At 35.9% G+C, this 16,952-nt stretch overlaps 2 protein-coding genes and 1 long non-coding RNA gene across 7 annotated transcripts; 2 read left to right on the top strand and 1 right to left on the bottom strand.

Annotated features, from left to right (window-relative positions):
- The first annotated feature begins 741 nt into the window (after window positions 1–741).
- Window positions 742–11,692, top strand: Mgat4a (alpha-1,3-mannosyl-glycoprotein 4-beta-N-acetylglucosaminyltransferase a). 2 transcript variants are annotated; one of them, XM_011153999.3, is made up of 11 exons: window positions 742–1,036; window positions 1,242–1,359; window positions 2,038–2,679; window positions 2,758–2,804; window positions 3,214–3,524; window positions 4,911–5,041; window positions 5,324–5,431; window positions 5,895–6,088; window positions 6,165–6,301; window positions 6,377–6,492; window positions 7,307–11,692. In XM_011153999.3, exons 3-11 carry the CDS (start codon window positions 2,146–2,148, stop codon window positions 7,334–7,336), a joined length of 1,608 nt encoding a protein of 535 aa, XP_011152301.1. In that variant the 5' UTR covers window positions 742–1,036; window positions 1,242–1,359; window positions 2,038–2,145; the 3' UTR covers window positions 7,337–11,692. The 2 variants fall into 2 exon arrangements, with proteins under 2 accessions (XP_011152301.1, XP_025163450.1); XM_025307665.1 differs by having other exon boundaries at window positions 1,268–1,359.
- A 223-nt stretch (window positions 11,693–11,915) lies between these two features.
- Cyp303a1 (Probable cytochrome P450 303a1) lies at window positions 11,916–16,923 on the bottom strand. Of its 4 annotated transcripts, XM_025307763.1 has the most exons (11): window positions 16,682–16,923; window positions 15,771–15,889; window positions 15,577–15,687; window positions 15,146–15,397; window positions 14,298–14,757; window positions 13,977–14,157; window positions 13,469–13,577; window positions 13,211–13,391; window positions 12,983–13,100; window positions 12,772–12,910; window positions 11,916–12,293 (listed from the first exon to the last, which is right to left on the bottom strand). In XM_025307763.1, exons 3-11 carry the CDS (start codon window positions 15,659–15,661, stop codon window positions 12,109–12,111), a joined length of 1,710 nt encoding a protein of 569 aa, XP_025163548.1. In that variant the 5' UTR covers window positions 15,662–15,687; window positions 15,771–15,889; window positions 16,682–16,923; the 3' UTR covers window positions 11,916–12,108. The 4 variants fall into 4 exon arrangements, with proteins under 4 accessions (XP_025163548.1, XP_011152300.1, XP_019700551.1 ...); XM_011153998.3 differs by lacking the exon at window positions 15,771–15,889; XM_019844992.2 differs by having other exon boundaries at window positions 15,577–15,889.
- On the top strand, window positions 13,359–15,055 carry LOC112590634 (uncharacterized). The gene is made up of 3 exons (XR_003114357.1): window positions 13,359–13,511; window positions 13,983–14,167; window positions 14,259–15,055. It is a non-coding gene; the product is annotated as an uncharacterized LOC112590634 (long non-coding RNA).
- Window positions 16,924–16,952: the final 29 nt, after the last annotated feature.

The following is a 16,952-nucleotide window of genomic DNA, read 5'->3' on the forward strand; positions in this document are numbered from 1 at the left end:
GAAAACGGTACATGAGCGACAAATTTTCATGTAGAAATCAATTCTACGCATTAAAATACATAAATTTTCAAAATTTCAAAAAGTTCTAAGGAGAGGGCGTTATATTGCATATTTACCATTTTTTCGATCAACGAATAGTTGATAGATAAGTCGAAGAGTTCAAGTCGTTGTAACGCCAGTTGATAATGCAGTTTTGCAACAATTTATTGCGATAGATTTTTCAACGCCTCGGGAATATGTAAGGTTGACACACGAAGTCATAAATATATGGCTGTCGACCTAATTTGCTTTGCATTATTGAGCGCGTTTTTGATAACATATATCGTCTTAGGATGACCAAAACGATTTCATAATATTATAAATACCGTATTTTTCGATACGCAGAATTTCCTTTTTGGAAAATAATGCAAGGATCGATTGGCATTAGCTGTACATTCATATATGACCTATTATGATTTACGTAAATTTATATAAATATGAGAATTTATGAGAATTTATGTAGATTGATTTGCAATCAATTGGTCACATATAATTTGCAAAACTTATATTTTTCTTCTCGCAACTTTTTATACATAATTTCATGTTTTCTGATATTTCTCTGAATTTCCGGCATTTTAGATCCTCGAGTCTTTTCACACCTTAAAAAAATATTCGTGAAGATTTATCATACGCCCCGCGCGACATTTTATTATCATTCCGTACATTTCTTGAACACCTGGTATATTCTATACACAGTGACCTCGAGAGACCGTTGCCTGGACGCGCAGGTTATGTCAGGAACAGGTGCGCAACGAGCGCTGCCGCTTCCCTGCGAGGAACTTTGTATATAGAACAAATAGCCACACTTTGCGTAACGTGCATTCATCAAGTCTTTGTCATCGAGACAAAAAGAACGACAAAGTAGTAGTGAGAACGACGACGATGTAAATTATCACGACGCATATTTCTTGACTGATAAGATGTCATCCTGAAAAATATTGGGCTGATGAGGTAAAAAATGTTTATCAGCAAGAAACTATCAGTACTTCAAAGACAGGTAGGTAGGAGTTCTAGTTACAAGTGAAAGATACAATCTTGTATACTGTACTGCTCTACACAAATATTAAAACTCATAAGGATACATTAATGCGTGTTAAATTACATTATTTTGAGAATTATTAGAAACACCTAATATAGATATTCTTTGACCTCACTATATAATTTTATAGTAGGTTTCTCATTTGTTTATACTTAATCTTCAGGGTGGTTTTTTCTGATTCTTTCCAAGGATGCAAGCTGGAATTAAGTACGACTTCCTTGAGCCTAGTTAGACTCTACTGTTTTTGAATACGAATAATTCATAACAGAAAAACTTGCAATGTAAGTATAAAAAATTATATTTACTGATAATTATATTGTTAAAATTTGGCAAACTTATCAAACAGTCTGAATGAAATTTAAAGCATGAAAGCTTGAAACAATTACTATATGTAGAAAGATTATAGTTGTCAAATATATTCTTGAAGTTGATTGTTAAGATTTGGTAAACTTATCAAACTGTCAATGAAATTTAAAGCATGAAAGCGTGAAAGAATTACTATATATAGAAAGATTACAGTTGTCAAATATATATTCTTGAAGTAGCTTTTTTATATTCAATATCAATTGCTTTATTATGGAAATTGAATATTTCTTGAGCAATGTTTATAAACTTTGAGTAATACATATACACATATACACATAATAGTATATATATATTGTAAAAAGATATTTATATACTTTGAATAATATGTGTGTATGTTTAAGGAAAATAATTATAAATTCCCTGCTAGCTTGTTGAAAATTAAATTTATTAAAAGCTGTCTGAAGAATAAAAAAGTAATTGCTATCTGCTATCTTATCAAGATCATGATCAGAAAATAACTGCAAGTGGGACAATCTTACTCTGCTTCGACACAAATTATTTGCCAGCACATTAAATTTTCAGACACCAAGCGACATATCTATCATATATGCAGATGACAACAATTGGTAATTAATCTTCCGTCTTTGACGCAGGTGTTTCTGGCCGATAAGTAACTGTAGTTATCAGAGGATATTTCCGTTCCTACTTTCTAAGACTGTTGATGCAATCATGTAGAATTGATAGAAGTAAAGAGGAGGAAAATGACACCGCACTTCACAGCTCTTACTCCAGTGCGGAAGCGATGTCTGGTCGTGTTGCCGCTGGTGCTAGTACCGTTCGCGATTCTGAACCTGCTGACACCGTCAGACATGCGAGAGGAGACCTTACTGCAGAACAGCATCGCTGAGCTTCAGGCCAAGCTAGAACACTTGCACGCTAAATATATCGGCAGCCAGGAGGAGATTAATCTGCTATCGCATCAGTTGTTGCAACTGATCGAGAGTAATCACATTCTACCGGATCTGCAACTGCTCATCAACAACGGTACCTCCAACATTACTAGCATCAAGCTGCCTTCGATCTACAACTTCCTGCCGCACTTCCTCAATGACCCGAACAGTTTGCGCCCGGCGTTCGTGCAGAGCAAGGGTAAGTCAGGTGTGAGCATGGTACTGGGGGTGCCTACGGTGAAACGCGAAATTCAATCCTATCTGATGGCAACTCTGAAGAACTTGCTGGATCGCATGAATGCTGCGGAAATCGCAGATACGCTGATCATAGTTCTAGTGGCCGAAGTGAGTGAAATTACGAAAGGATACTGGCTCTGTTTCCTGAAGTGTCGAACTAATGAGTAACAAAGTTTCCTTTTTCAGACAGACATGGACTATGTGACGTACGTTGCGAAGCAAATTGAAGTTCAGTAAGTTCCCCCATCTCTTTTCTATATGTATATTAAAATTATTTTACATATACATTTACATATTATACATTATATAATAAAATAATAAAATTTTACATATTATACATTATATAATAAAAATATTAATTATAATGTAAAAATTATAATGTAAAATAGACAAATAAAAAAATATTTCCGACTAAATTAATTGGTAGAGAAATATGATATAATGAATATATGATATAATGATATAATGAAATATGTATAATATATAAAATTTGTCTATTTTACATTATAATTTTTACATTATAATTAATATTTTTATTATATAATGTATAATATATAAAGTATTATAATTTTACATTATAATTTTATATCATAAATAATTAATTTTCTCGCAACAATGACTTTCTTATCTTTTCTCATGTAGATTTCCAAACGAATGTGAAGCTGGCGTAATCGATGTGATATCACCGTCATCGTCCTATTATCCGGATTTGTCGAAGCTGCGCGATACATTAGGCGATGATCATCAACGCGTCGTTTGGCGTTCGAAGCAAAATTTGGACTTTGCCTTCCTCATGTCGTACGCCCAGACGAAAGGTACGTTCTACGTGCAACTGGAAGACGACATCCTGGCCAAGAAAAACTTCATTACTACCATGAAGTCCTTCGCGTTGCAGAAGATCGGTACCAAGGAGAATTGGTTCGTTCTCGATTTCTGTCAGCTTGGTTTCATTGGTACGACATTATTACACATATATACAAGCACTTGAAACACGTCGCCTGAGTAACTTCGGAAATATATGCAAAATAGAAAAAAATGTTAAATATAGAAGTTATAGAGTTTTAAGTGACGCATGACGTAGCAATATTAATATGACTTTGAACAATGTCATCAAGATCACTAGGTCATCTCGAATTTTTTAACTCCCATTTTCATTATATCATATTTCTCTACCAATTAATTTAGTCGGAAATATTTTTTTATTTGTCTAATATTTTTTTAGATATTTAAAGAAAATTTGGTAACTTTCTCAATATTTGACTTACGATATCTTGATAATTATTTATCAGAAGGAAAAGTAGTACTAGATCTTTTTACTCTATTTTCAAGATTATGTTGTTACAATAGTGTCCTAACTTTTGTTAACTTAATAACCGTTAGAAATTTCAAAATTATCAAGTTAACAAAAATTAGAACACTATTATAACAGCATATTCTTAAGATTAAACAGAATAAAAAGATCCCTCCACCCCTAGTACCACTTTCTTCCGACAAATAATTATCGAAATCTCGTCAACCAAATATTGAAAAAGTTGCCAAGTTTTTCTTAAATATCTGAAAAAATATTAGGCAAATAAAAAAAATTTCAGAATTTAGAAAAGTTCAAATTAATTAGTCAAAAGGGTGATATAATAAAATGTTGGGGTTTCCATTGAAAAAATTCAAGCTAATCTTCTTGTAACCTTGATGACGCTCAAGGTCATACTAGTTTGCTATGTGATACACCACTTAAAACAACTTCTGTATTTAATATTTTTTTTCATTTTGCATATTTTCAAAGTTATTTAGGTGGTCTGTTTTAGGTGCCTCACTTTGTATATGATATATATAGGGCGTTTTGTATATCTTAACCATTTGAAATATTCTGTTGTGTTCGATAATACGAAAAAATATCTGTCACATAAATCCATCATATTAGAAATAATGAAAAACATAAAAAGGTCAATTATTTTTTGTATTCAAAAATCTACTAAAGCCGATAGACATTTTTAACACTTTCTAAAACAGATCTTTATGTTTAAAAATATAAATCTTTTTCCGTTTTCTTTTCCATATCAAAAATTATTTGTGAGTCATATGAAAATATACAATTTATATAAAAAAGAGAGAGAGAGAGAAATCTTAATCTTGAAATTTTCAAAAAAAGATTTTGAGAAAAAATTTGTAGAAAAAAAAACGTCCATTATAATTGCCCTCTTGAATAGTGTAACTATTTTTTTCAGATACTTTCTCGTATTATCGAACATGACAGAAATATTTCAGTAATCAAAAGGTATACAAAACACATTCTATATATTTAAAAAATATATAAAAATTATAATTGTGTGTGCATGACACAGGAAAGTTGTTCAAGTGTGTGGAACTGCCATGGCTGATCCAATTCTTTTTAATGTTTCACAATGACAAGCCCGTTGACTGGCTTTTGGATCACTTGATATCTACCAAAGTCTGTAGTCTAGACAAGGACAGCGTAAGTATAAATTAGCGAGACTCTTAATAATACATTAACACATGCCGCGTGGGCTATCGCTGATGCACGCTGAATTTTTCATTCAAGCCGCTTGATATTTGGCTTTTAAAGTGAAAGATACCAATGAAATAACTATTATAACATATGTATTATTTAATAGATAAAATTTGGCTTATATAATACAACAACGTGTGGACGATAAGTCGCGTAAAATCAATTCAACATGGAACGTGTGAAGTTCGGCGTTTAATTCTGCAAGAAAAAATCCTTCTTTCCTTCCAGAAACACTGCAAGATGGCTAAAGCGGAGTTGTGGGTGCATTACAAGCCTTCCCTCTTTCAACATATAGGAACGCATTCCTCGTTAAAGGGGAAAGTGCAGAAACTCAAGGTAATGTCATCCACTTAAGTTAAAATGAAGCAGAATGTGTACTGGCTACAGACTTTAATTACATTTAAATTTTACATTAACTATATGTAATCTTTAACATTGCTGCGCTAACTCTGCATTCGCGCCCACGAATAATAAGTAGACACAAATTTTTATGGAACTGAGAAACATTTAATTAATAAAAAAAGAACAAAGACGAAAGAGGAAAACGCAGTTTCTCATAATTCATCATACATCCAGAGACTTATCACTTTTCTTTTCTGCTTAATCTTTATTGATTTCCTGTTATAAATGATCGATCGATATCGACGATAACGTAAATGCGGACGCAATAGTGAATTAATTACATTTCTACATTGGTGATATCATATAACAGTAATTAGTGATATGTTAATTATATGTAATCGATCGCATATTAATTAATAATTATATATTAATCGCATGTAAATTAATTACAAACCAGGACAAACAATTTGGCAAAATAACGCTGTTCTACGCCCACGAGAATCCCGAAGCGACTGTGGAGACTCAGATCAAGCCTTACAAGCAGTATACGCTGCAAAAAGCGTACAAAGGCGAGTCGTTCTTCTGGGGTTTGCTGCCGCAGCCGGGGGATCACTTGAAGTTCAAATTTTCGCATCCTATTTTTATAAAGAAGTAAGTCCGCGACTGTACTGATCGCTCGACTCTTCGCGGACGCGGACAATCGCTATTGATTCTTCGGTCTATGCAGGTACTTATTTAGGAGCGGAAATGCCGAACATCCGTCTGACAGATTTTACAACACGACGGTAGAAGTGTTGTCTGATTTATCGCCGCTGTTAGATAGAAATAGCAACGATGCAACGGAGGACGGCTACGTTATAATAGGTAAGAGCTAACATTCTGCGTCCGCATTGCAATCGATTTGAGAGCTCGCATAAAAACGTACGATATGAACGATAGGTAAGTTTGATGTACTTGGCGTTGCCGAAGGAACGGTGGATCGAAGACTCGGCAGGATATCAGTGCTTCGCTTGACTATACACAGCGAGAGCGAAAACTGGGCCATTCTGTCCGAGGTGAGAGAACCGCATCGTCCCGATTGCTTGAATTACGGAGAGAATTACATGCGTAAGGCCGTTTTCAAGGCTATTTTTACGAATTTTTTCATAGAAACGGCAAGATTAATGGACTTGAAATGTTCACAATATATTTGTTAATGTTCAAATAAATTTTATTGAATCACAAGAAGAACCGATCCAATCTGTAATTATAGATAAAAATGCAGTCATCCATTTGCGAGCTCTATGTTTGTTGTCGACATGATTCCAGACTTCTCACTATTCTGAAAGCAGAAAACGAGAAAGATTTTTTAAATATACGGTTGTCATTTTGATATGGGATGTACCCATATCAAAATGAAGGCAGCGAATCCAAGTTTGGAAAAATAATGACTGTACAAAAAAAAAATATCGAAAATGAAACTTTTTCTCAACTTGTAATTGAAAAAATGAATAAAATAAAATATAAATGTATTCGAGATAGGGGCGAAAAAATTACATGTCTACTGTGTAAAACTTTCGAGTTAATCGGTTGAGCAGTCTTTGCGTAATCGTGCTGACAGTTTAAGAAGATGGTGTTTCCAGATAAACGCGTTTAAAGTTTTATATGTACTCTCCATATAGACAACAGTAACAAATTTATTTTATACTTTGAACATTAATGAATACGCTGTGAAAATTTCAAGTTCCATTGATCCTACCGTTTCTGTTAAAAAAATTTATAAAAATAGCCTTGAGAACAGTCTGCTGCGCATGTGATTACCCCCTTAAGACATTGCGATACATCAATCGTTCTCGTTTAATTTAAAAAATACGACTTTCCCCCCATTAGATTCATATAGTAGAGGATCAACCTAGCTGACTAAAGGACGAAGAAACTCGAACGTTCTTTCGATACCACCTGCACGGTTAACGTAAGCCGATGATTTTGTAAATGTTTATTATTTTTATATTCCTTTTTTCGCCTCGTCACATGCTATCACGCACCGACTGGACTGCGCCCGGTGTAAGAATTATTAGTTCGATCCCGTCCATTGTCCGAAGAGGTGTATTTGTTTTCAACTGCTCGGGTTGGATCGCCAGATTGCGTCGCGAGTGTCGTGGATTATTCCCGACGCTTCGTGAACACTTCAGAGGGAGAAGCAACCAAGTCGGAAACGAATTTGCAAGAAGCACTGTTGCAAACCGAACGAGCAGTTCTCTACGTCGCGGACGTCCCAAATGTTTTAAATTGTTGATGAGCGTAAAGCTGACTCGTTTTTATCGATTAATTGACTATTTTATATGAAATCTTTTTTTTTCTTAATATATACGGTGCTCGCTGAAATGCAGCAATGTTAATATACCTCGCGTTTCAACTAGAACTTCGATACTCATTCGGATCTAACACTACCCGATGATATCCGATTACTCGGATAGCGGAAAAATAACTTTTCAAATTCAGATTATCTGGAGAACAATTAAGAGATCAATGTAAAATTAAAAATTTCGGATCTGGATGTAAATCGCGATAGCGGAATCGACCAGACACATTCGCAGTAACGTGGATCTTCCACAAAAGTATGAAAAATTAAATCAGTATTCCTTAACTATAATTTAACGACAATCTGTAAATAATTGTACGTGTTTATTTATGTATTTGGATAATTTATCAATTATTAATTGATCAATTTATTTATACTTCAGCGTACAGCCAAGAAGTAGAGACATGGTCTACAAAACTTTATATTCGATCAATAATTGTAAATAATTGTATCAAACTTAATAATTTATCAATTAATTCTTAACACATAATATTAGAAGGTTGCATTGAAAACCATTGTTTTTTGTGTTTTTTGAGCATTTATTTCAATAACAAAAAATGTGAGTACATCAATCAAAGTATTTGCCCGTGGAAGCTATGACTTTTTTCCACTTTCTGGCCGAAGTTGAATTCCGCGACGAAAAAAGAAAGTCTGTCTTGAGCCAATCCGTTCGACAATCCAATTTCCGATTTTTCCATAATTATGGAAATGTTCTAAAGCATCTTCTAAAGCGTGTTGCATCAGAACAGATGGTGATCGCTTGAGGCCAGGTCCGGAGAATGGAGCTAGGTGAGAACCTCCCATTCGAGCTCCATCAGTGTTTGTTTCACGGCTATAGCAATATGAGGCTGAGCGTTGTCATGGAGAAGAATCGGCGATCAGCTTTTCGGCGATTTGATGGTCGTTTTTGCATCAAATTATTATTCAAGCGCTCCAATTGTTGTCGATAACGTTTGTTGGCGGTAACTGTTTCGTTCGATTTCAACAGCTCATAATCATCGACACCCTCCATATCTCACCAAATAGAGAGCATTGCTTCGTAACTGTGAATGTTTCGTTTTGGTATCGACGTTGATGGTTGGCCAGCATCAACTCATGATTTCTTGCGTTTCAGGTTGTCGAGATAGATATCCATTTTTCATCGCCAGTCACGATACGCCACAAGAAACTCTTCTTTTCATGCCTTGCAAGCAAAGAAATCGAGATGTTTGAACGATTAGCATTTTTGATCAATTCATGTGGCAATTTCTTTTCTTTCTAGATCTTTCCCGTGGCTTGTAAACGTCGTGAAATGGTTGATTTATCGACTTCGAGCTGTCGAGCCAATTCTTTGAGTGTTCGAGCAGGGTTTTCTTCCAATAGATCTTGCAGTTGCTCATCTTCGAACTTTTTCAATTGATCCGGCCGTTGTTTACGTGTCGTGAACGTCGCTTTTGAATCGTCGAAACCAATCTCTATATACTGTTTTCGATGGAGCAGATTCACCATAAGTTTTTGCAAGCGATCGATGAATTTCAGCTGCATTTTTTCTCAAATCATAGAAGTACACATCGGGACACGCTGTATCGCATTCCATTTTAATTCGGTTATAGAAAAGTACTTATGTAAACAAAGGATGGCGTCTGATGACTGAATTTTAACGGGAAATGTTCACACTTCAAAATGACATAAGAGACATCTGTCATTGTCCCCAGCAGCTAGGACCATGTAGTACATGTGAACAGCGACTTTCAATGCAACCTTCTAATATTTAAAAAAAATTGGAAACAACTATTACGGATAATTTTGTCACTAAACCGATCCGTCTTCCTGTTCGATTCAAGTCTAAACTGTTGTCACTGTTATAAAGTTGTTATTCAAATATAAATTATCATATCTTTCAGTAGATAGTAATAAATTTTTATTTAAGGGGGGAATTATATACAGAAGGCCGTTTTCGAGGCTATATTTACGAATCTTTTTAACAGAAACGGCAAGATCAATGGACTTGAAATTTTCACGGTATATTTATTAATGTGTTCAAAGTATAAAATAAATTTTATTGAACCACAAGAACCGATCCAATTTGTAATTATAGATAAAAATGCAGTCACCCGTTTGCGAGCTCTATGTTTGCTGTCGACATAATTCCGGGCCTCTCACTATTCTGAAACCAAAAAATGAGAAAGATTTTTTAAATATACGGTTAACATTATAGCCCATACTAAAATGAAGGCAGTGAAGACAATTTTGGAAAAATAATGACTGTACAAAAAGAAAAGTATCGAAAATGAAACTTTCTTCAACTTGTAATCATGTTTAAAAAAAATGAATAAAATAAAATATAACTATGTTCGAGATAAGGGCGAAAATTACATATCTACTGTATATTGTGTACAAATTTCAAGTTATTCGGCTCAGTAGTTTTTGCGTAATCGTGTCGACAGTTTAAGAAAATAGCGTCTCCAGATAAACGCGTTTAAAGTTTTATGTGCACTCTCCATATAGATAGTAACAAATTTATTTTATACTTTGAACATTATTGAATATATTGCGAAAATTTCAAGTTCCATTGATCCTACCGTTTCTGTTAAAAAAATTCGTAAAAATGGCCTTGAAAACGGCCAGCTTCGCATGTATAATTCCTTAATCCAAATCTAATTTAGTTCGGTTTTGGATATCTGGATAGTCTGAGCTTGAATCAGAACAGTGCAATTGGGGTCTTCAGGCCGCAACCAATCTCGAATTTTCGGATAGTAAGATGTCCGAATGAAGCTCGGAAGCTCTAGTTCAAACACTCACGTTGCGACCGGCAGCCAGTTTAACGAGTGTATATAACGGCACATTGTTGAATCTCGAGATGTTTAGCGTAAGTGTTTTCCCTTTTTTCTTTCTTCTCTTTTTTTTTTGTTTTTTGCTTTTCCTGCAACATGGCATCTTGGTTCGGGCATTTGTTTAACTGGAATTGTACCTGCATTGTTCGCGTGTTTCGATTCACTCTTGTACGGGGTCTCCCGATTTTCGTGCTTAAATTCTTCGCAAAACGCCTTCGACACAGAGCCCACGGCTCGTGTTCACATACATCTAGCACTAAATGTGACCATATATTCGCATCGCTACGCGGTTACGCCGAAGTCATTGACCTTCATATTGAGGGAAACGCAATAGCTGTGAAATCGGAGAATTTGTGGCGCGAAGTGCGACGCTAGAACGGAAGTGTGAGTACGGATATGTGAACTTAACCAGATATATAAAACTCATCTTCCCATAAGAAAAGCGGATTTTCCAAAACAAAAGATGCACTCGTTTGCGTAACATTTCTTCCCCGCTGAAGTTAAGAGCGCACCAAGAGATCGGCAGCCATTGCTCGCGAGTTTGACGGTAGTCGATTGCGACAAAAGTCGAAGGACAGTAGACGATGTAAATAATGACTCTTTATTAATAGGGATTTCTGGAAAAATATAAGTACTTTTATCAAATATAAGTGCTCGTTTTACAATTTTTGGATCTCCTTAAATCGCCGCGCGTCAACTCAGCTTGACAGCTCACGGCAATCGGAGCAAAGCTCCAAATTTGGCGCTCTTAGCCAAAATATTGAAGAACGAAAAGGAGAAGCTTAACAGCTCAGTACACTTTTTAGCTTTTGTTGACTCCAGGAACGTTTCTCTTGTCCAAACCCACATTGATCTTCTCCACGACCTTCGGCTGCTGTCGCAATCGATCACAGTGAGCAAGCTCATGAGCGCAAACGAGTGTGCTCACTTATATATACATATAATTCACGTGACATGTGCAATCTCTGTGAATATGTATGCGTATGCAGTCTGTAATTTATTATATTATTATATTAAATACGATGCGAGAGAGGACGCGTCGACATGAATGTTTGTTAACGCCCGACAACAAACGGTGATATGAAAATTATATTCTTCTAATGTATGTACAATTATTTATTTCGCGTATATAGCTTTCTTTATATATACATATATATTATATATACCTATATGTGCTCCTACATATACATATAATGATATATTAAAAAATATATTTTTCTGACGAAGTCGTATATAAAAAGATTTACGCGATATGCGTCATCTTATATATATATTTTATATATATAAGATGACGCATATCGCGTATATAAATATATATATATCTTATATATATATATTTTTTTTTCCAATTGTCTTTTGCAATCTTTGTAAAATGCGATTCGATGACGTGTGGGGGTATGAGAGAGATGAACTTATTGTTAATTCTAATTAAAACGAGCCGCGACCAATGTCGAAGCCGGGACGAACTGTATAGAGGTCGTTCGTTCCAGAAACAACACGCCATTCTAGTCGTGAAATTACGTTCTCGGAGAGATTAGTGCTTTGTACGGTATAGGGGAAGGTGTGACGCCGTCCGTGTAGTCCTGGCTGGACGGTCGTGGCTCGCCAGGTGCTACGGAGAAGTTGAAGGCTTGCAGCAGGGCGGCCGTTATGAGAAAGATGTTTCTTTTGGCTAATGTCTCTCCCATGCAACGATGTCTGCCTGCGAAACACAAGTCACTTCGTTCACCGTCACGCTGAAGGATATGCTTATGTTTTATCCTCGTAGGTTCAACACGTTCCTTAGTAATATCACACATGTGATGACATCCATCTTTCACTCTGAGCTCTCTTTACTCATATTTACAAAAGTTTCTGTTCTATTAATTCTATTATGAGATATTTTGAATAGCTTGGTCTTTGTAAAATTCTCAATTCTGCAAATTTTATAATTTTAAAGTTTCAATTTTTGCTAGTTTCATTAAGCTATCCTCAATAGTTCAATCTTTATAAAATTTTCAATTCTATCTGACACTTTCGATATCAACGTGAGACGTGTGACAATGATAACTTCTTTCATATTCATATAAACAAGTTTGTTTTACATAATTATATAAGAACAAATACAACAGGTCGAGAATTTCCCCAAATAAGCTATGCAAGTAGCGAACATGTTAATACGCTACAAGGAAGAAACGTACCCGCACTGAAAGGGTAATAATTTTTCGGCATGAAGACGTTGCCATCATCATCGAGGAATCTCTCCGGCCGGAAGTTCTCCGGATCGCCCCAGGACTCGTCCATGTATATACTGTTGAAATTCAGGACGAGCATTGTGTCCTGAAAGAGATCATAATTACTCGTTTGCCTTTGCCAACCCACAAAAGGTCATCGCAAGATCTGTGCTGTCACCTTGGGTATTCTATAACCTTTGATAAAGGTATCCCTCAACGTTCGTCGTGGCACGTTCAGACAACGTCCTATGAACATCCTTACGGATTCCAAAACGGTCGCTTGAAGATACGGCATGCTGAAAAACGAGGATAATGATGACACTCTAAGCGTAAGAATTCCTGTTCAAATGGAGTGAATTTTTCACTTTTAGGACACGCAGGTGTAAAAAGAAACAACAGCGTCTACCTCGGTCGGTCGGCCAACATGGGGAATCTGTCGCGACCAACAACTCGGTCTATCTCTTCTTGCGCCTTTCTCTGAACCTCTGGATAAAGTATCAAGTACATGAACCCGAAGGCGAGTGACTTCGAGGTTGTTTCTGAGCCCGCTATGAAAAGATCTACGCAAATCGCTAAGAGCTGGATCTCTGGAAATTATATCATTATCGTGTAAAGGAAGTTAGTCTTGGTAGTGGTGGCTGCTTATAAACCATTCAATACGCACCTGAGAACGTGTCGTTGTGACCCTTCGACTGCAGTACAGAGAGGTAGGCGTCCATCAGATCTCGCGGTTCACTTGCTACGAACGTGTTCTTATGATTGTACAGTTCTTCCTGAAAAAGGGAGAAAAACTGTTGCTCAACAATTTCCTCGATAATCAAGATGGTTCTTCATATGACTGAATTTTTACGCAGGGTTGGGAAAATTATCTACACTTTCCGTTGCTTGTCCGTTATTCTTAAATTTCAACGACTTATCTTGGGATTCGCTTCTGCCCATTTCATACACATGTATTCTACGTATGAAAAATAACGAACAAAGTAACGATTACATTCGTTACTGTCGCCCCGAAAATGCAATTGTTTTATTAATAAAAAAAATAAATAAATAACATTGTTGTTAAGTCGCAACTGAAGAGAGAAACGCCCTTGCACAGCGGCAATGGCGCTACAAATAAAATTTTATTTCCCAACCCTGATCCGATAACATCAGTTGATACGATGTCTGCTCACTTTCAGGAATGTCCAAAGTTTCTGATGCGTTTCCACAAACGACTTGTAACCGGACATTTCCGGCGCGATGAAACGCAGCGCCGGGAAATGGTTGAAAGGCGCGCCGATCATATCAACCTCTTCTAGGAGCTTCGCGAAGATCTTCTGCAGATAGGCGAGTTCCTTATCATTGATATCGTATCTGTGTGAAAGTAATTATTAATAAATACTTAACAACAATTATTGATAAATAATTAATGACAAATTAACATTAGAAATTAATTGTCGTGTCTGTTCTTTTAGACTACGATGAACGAAGATAATCCAGAAAACAACGCGTACCTCTTGCCAGCCATCATCCTCCATAAGGTGTTCAGTACAGTCACACCAAAGGCGTTGTGCATAAATACGATCACTCCTGCCGATTGAGCAACTTTTCGGACCTCAACGTAGTCCTCAGCTTTCACGTATAAATCCGCAGCTGTCGAAGCGCGTTTCTTGATAGTTTTGTTTTCGATCACGTTGAACTGCTCGTACAGGCCCGGCTTCTTCAGGTCGTTCGGCACCTTCTGCAGTTTATATATCTGGCCGACGTTGTTGTCGTTCACCACTGACTTCCGGATGTTAGTCAGCTGCTCATTGTAATCGCCGTGTAGCAGCTTGTTGAAATGCTCCACCAGCTTCTGAGCCTCGTACTGGATGATTGTGTCCATGGTATTGCGACCGAAGCCGAAATCACGCAAATGCCGCATTACGAATTTTCGTTGCTCGACCCACAATCGTCCATCCACGAGAATGAGACCTGGTCAGGAGGTATAGTTACTTGTCAATGTCCGATAAAAAAAAATTATACTGGATAAGTGCAAAAGTTTTTAGATCAGATATCGTGATGAGAACTTGGACCAAAAGTAACATCATTGGAAACATCTTATTCATTCTACCAAGTAATCACTATTGTTTTCTATTAACTTTGGTATATTATATATTTAATTATAAGTTTTATTATTTATTATTATAAGTACTGCTGTAGAAAACTATTGTATCTCTGAGAAGCTCATCAAAACTTATACATTGACCTAAAATATAGTTATATAAAATAATATGTAATTATATTCTTTTTGTCGAGTGCTAAGCTTCTCGAAGCATTTAACCTGATTCTCTTTTATTTTCTATAGAATAAACAATTATACCTTGTCTAAGGCCAAAAGTTCGGATCTTAAACATAGGTCCGTTTGGTCTACCGTCGCAATTCTCGTCGCTCAGCATCATGTGCATGCTCTCCAGGTCGTTCAACACGACGATGCGTTGTTGGCCAAACTTCAGACCTATTACCGGACCGTACTTCTTGCAAAGCATTGCGCAACTCTTGGTTATATATTTGGTTTCCTGGCGAAGACGTTCTACTTCCAGTATACTTCCCAAAATGGGCCACCATCTTGGACCTGAAAGAAATGAAAAATGTTATCAGTAATAGAAAATTAAAAAAAAGTCATTGGTAGAACCGCGATAAGGATTAGCCGGTGCAATGGACGGTTGCTAGAAACTTATGCTAGCAGAACGCATGATAGAAATAAGGATTATACTAAATTGAATAATTGATTGATCGAGCAGGGGAAATTACCTGGTGGATATCCTTTCGGTTTCCGGCAGTCTAAGTATAACAGCAGCAATAGGAGGACCAATAACAACATTACCGTAGCGAGCATCTTGAAAAATTATTTTCTCTCCTTCTCTATTAAGATATTAAGAAATATTGAAATGTACATTAAAGATACATAAGAACGATTATATCTCAAGCACGATGAAGAGCAATACCCAATATTTGCGGGACCACAATCCGCACTAACGTGTGAGGTATAACTTCCGGAAAATATGTTATCTCGTGAATATGTTGCAATCTGTCCGGCAAATGAATTTTATAGCGAACGTATGCCCTGTATCATATAATCGATATTTATTTAGTACACGCATTACGAACTCGTGTGTGGCACGCGCCGAGCAACTTTCGGGAAGAAAGTGAAATGCGGATGTTAGTACAAATGCTGATTATGGGAGAAAGTTGCATACGAAGGAACCGCTGCATTACTTGCAAATGCACCGTCACTTACATTATCCAATAACTCGTTGCATAATGGATGTACATTTAATAGCACTCAATCGCAAAGTGCTTGTAGTCGCTTTCAAATTCTCCTCTCTCTCTCCCTCTCTCTCTTGTCGAATCTATTTACTTCACAAGTCGTATTCTTTCGAAATTCGATAGGGCAGAATTATAGTACACTAGACCGGCTTGAAATGTAATTGTTTTTTGTCACAAATAATTGCACGTCAATACATGTTTTATATTATTTTACTTGAAAAAAATGTTCTGTTGTAAAATTACAATTTTTAATCATAATTTTTTAATATTATTATTAAGATTGAGATTTTTAAAATTTTCAATTATTTTTTAACTGTAAAATTAAAAAATTCCTTGTTTCATCTTTTAGAAAATTAATTCTTTTAAAAAACTAATTATCGAGAGATATAAACGCGTATTATTTTTTACATATAAGTTGTGAAGTATTATATATATATATATGTACACATTAGACAAATGAATTTTCCGTATCGGGAAAATGATAAAAATTACATTATATGATCGTTGTCCCGCTTTGAACGCATTATGAGAGAGAACGCCTAAACACCGAAATAGTCACCACTTTTGTGAATCTTTGAGTTCACCTTACCTCGCTTCTGGAGAAATTTCCTCGTCCGTTGTATAAGCGGTACTGACCATGGACCAGCGTTCATTCCCCTTTTAAATGCCCCTCTTCGTCCATGTGCTTCGTCGCAAATATTTTCACTTGAACATTAACGCGATTAACGTATTAGTACATCGTATGATTGGAACACAGCGAAACTTTAATACGAATTTTAATCTGTGATCGAGATTCATATATATATATATATGTATATTTTGATGTATACATATGTTTACGCATTTTATTTATCAATATT

This window comes from Harpegnathos saltator, unplaced genomic scaffold (genome assembly GCF_003227715.2).
Source record: "Harpegnathos saltator strain DR-91 unplaced genomic scaffold, Hsal_v8.6 scaffold93, whole genome shotgun sequence".
NCBI lineage: Eukaryota > Metazoa > Arthropoda > Insecta > Hymenoptera > Formicidae > Harpegnathos > Harpegnathos saltator.

What these genes read in the sequence shown, in the direction of transcription:
- Mgat4a (XM_011153999.3), top strand. Translation starts at nt 2,146, where the DNA reads ATGACACCGCACTTCACAGCTCTTACTCCAGTGCGGAAGCGATGTCTG. An exon ending in GTAGTCTAGACAAGGACAGC is followed by an intron (nt 5,042 to 5,323) that starts GTAAGTATAAAT and finishes CTTTCCTTCCAG; the next exon opens with AAACACTGCAAGATGGCTAA. An exon ending in ACTGGGCCATTCTGTCCGAG is followed by an intron (nt 6,493 to 7,306) that starts GTGAGAGAACCG and finishes TCCCCCCATTAG; the next exon opens with ATTCATATAGTAGAGGATCA.
- Cyp303a1 (XM_011153998.3), bottom strand. Translation starts at nt 15,661, where the DNA reads ATGCTCGCTACGGTAATGTTGTTATTGGTCCTCCTATTGCTGCTGTTA. An exon ending in AACTTTTGGCCTTAGACAAG is followed by an intron (nt 14,758 to 15,145) that starts GTATAATTGTTT and finishes CCTCCTGACCAG; the next exon opens with GTCTCATTCTCGTGGATGGA. An exon ending in ATGTTGGCCGACCGACCGAG is followed by an intron (nt 13,101 to 13,210) that starts GTAGACGCTGTT and finishes CTCGTTTTTCAG; the next exon opens with CATGCCGTATCTTCAAGCGA.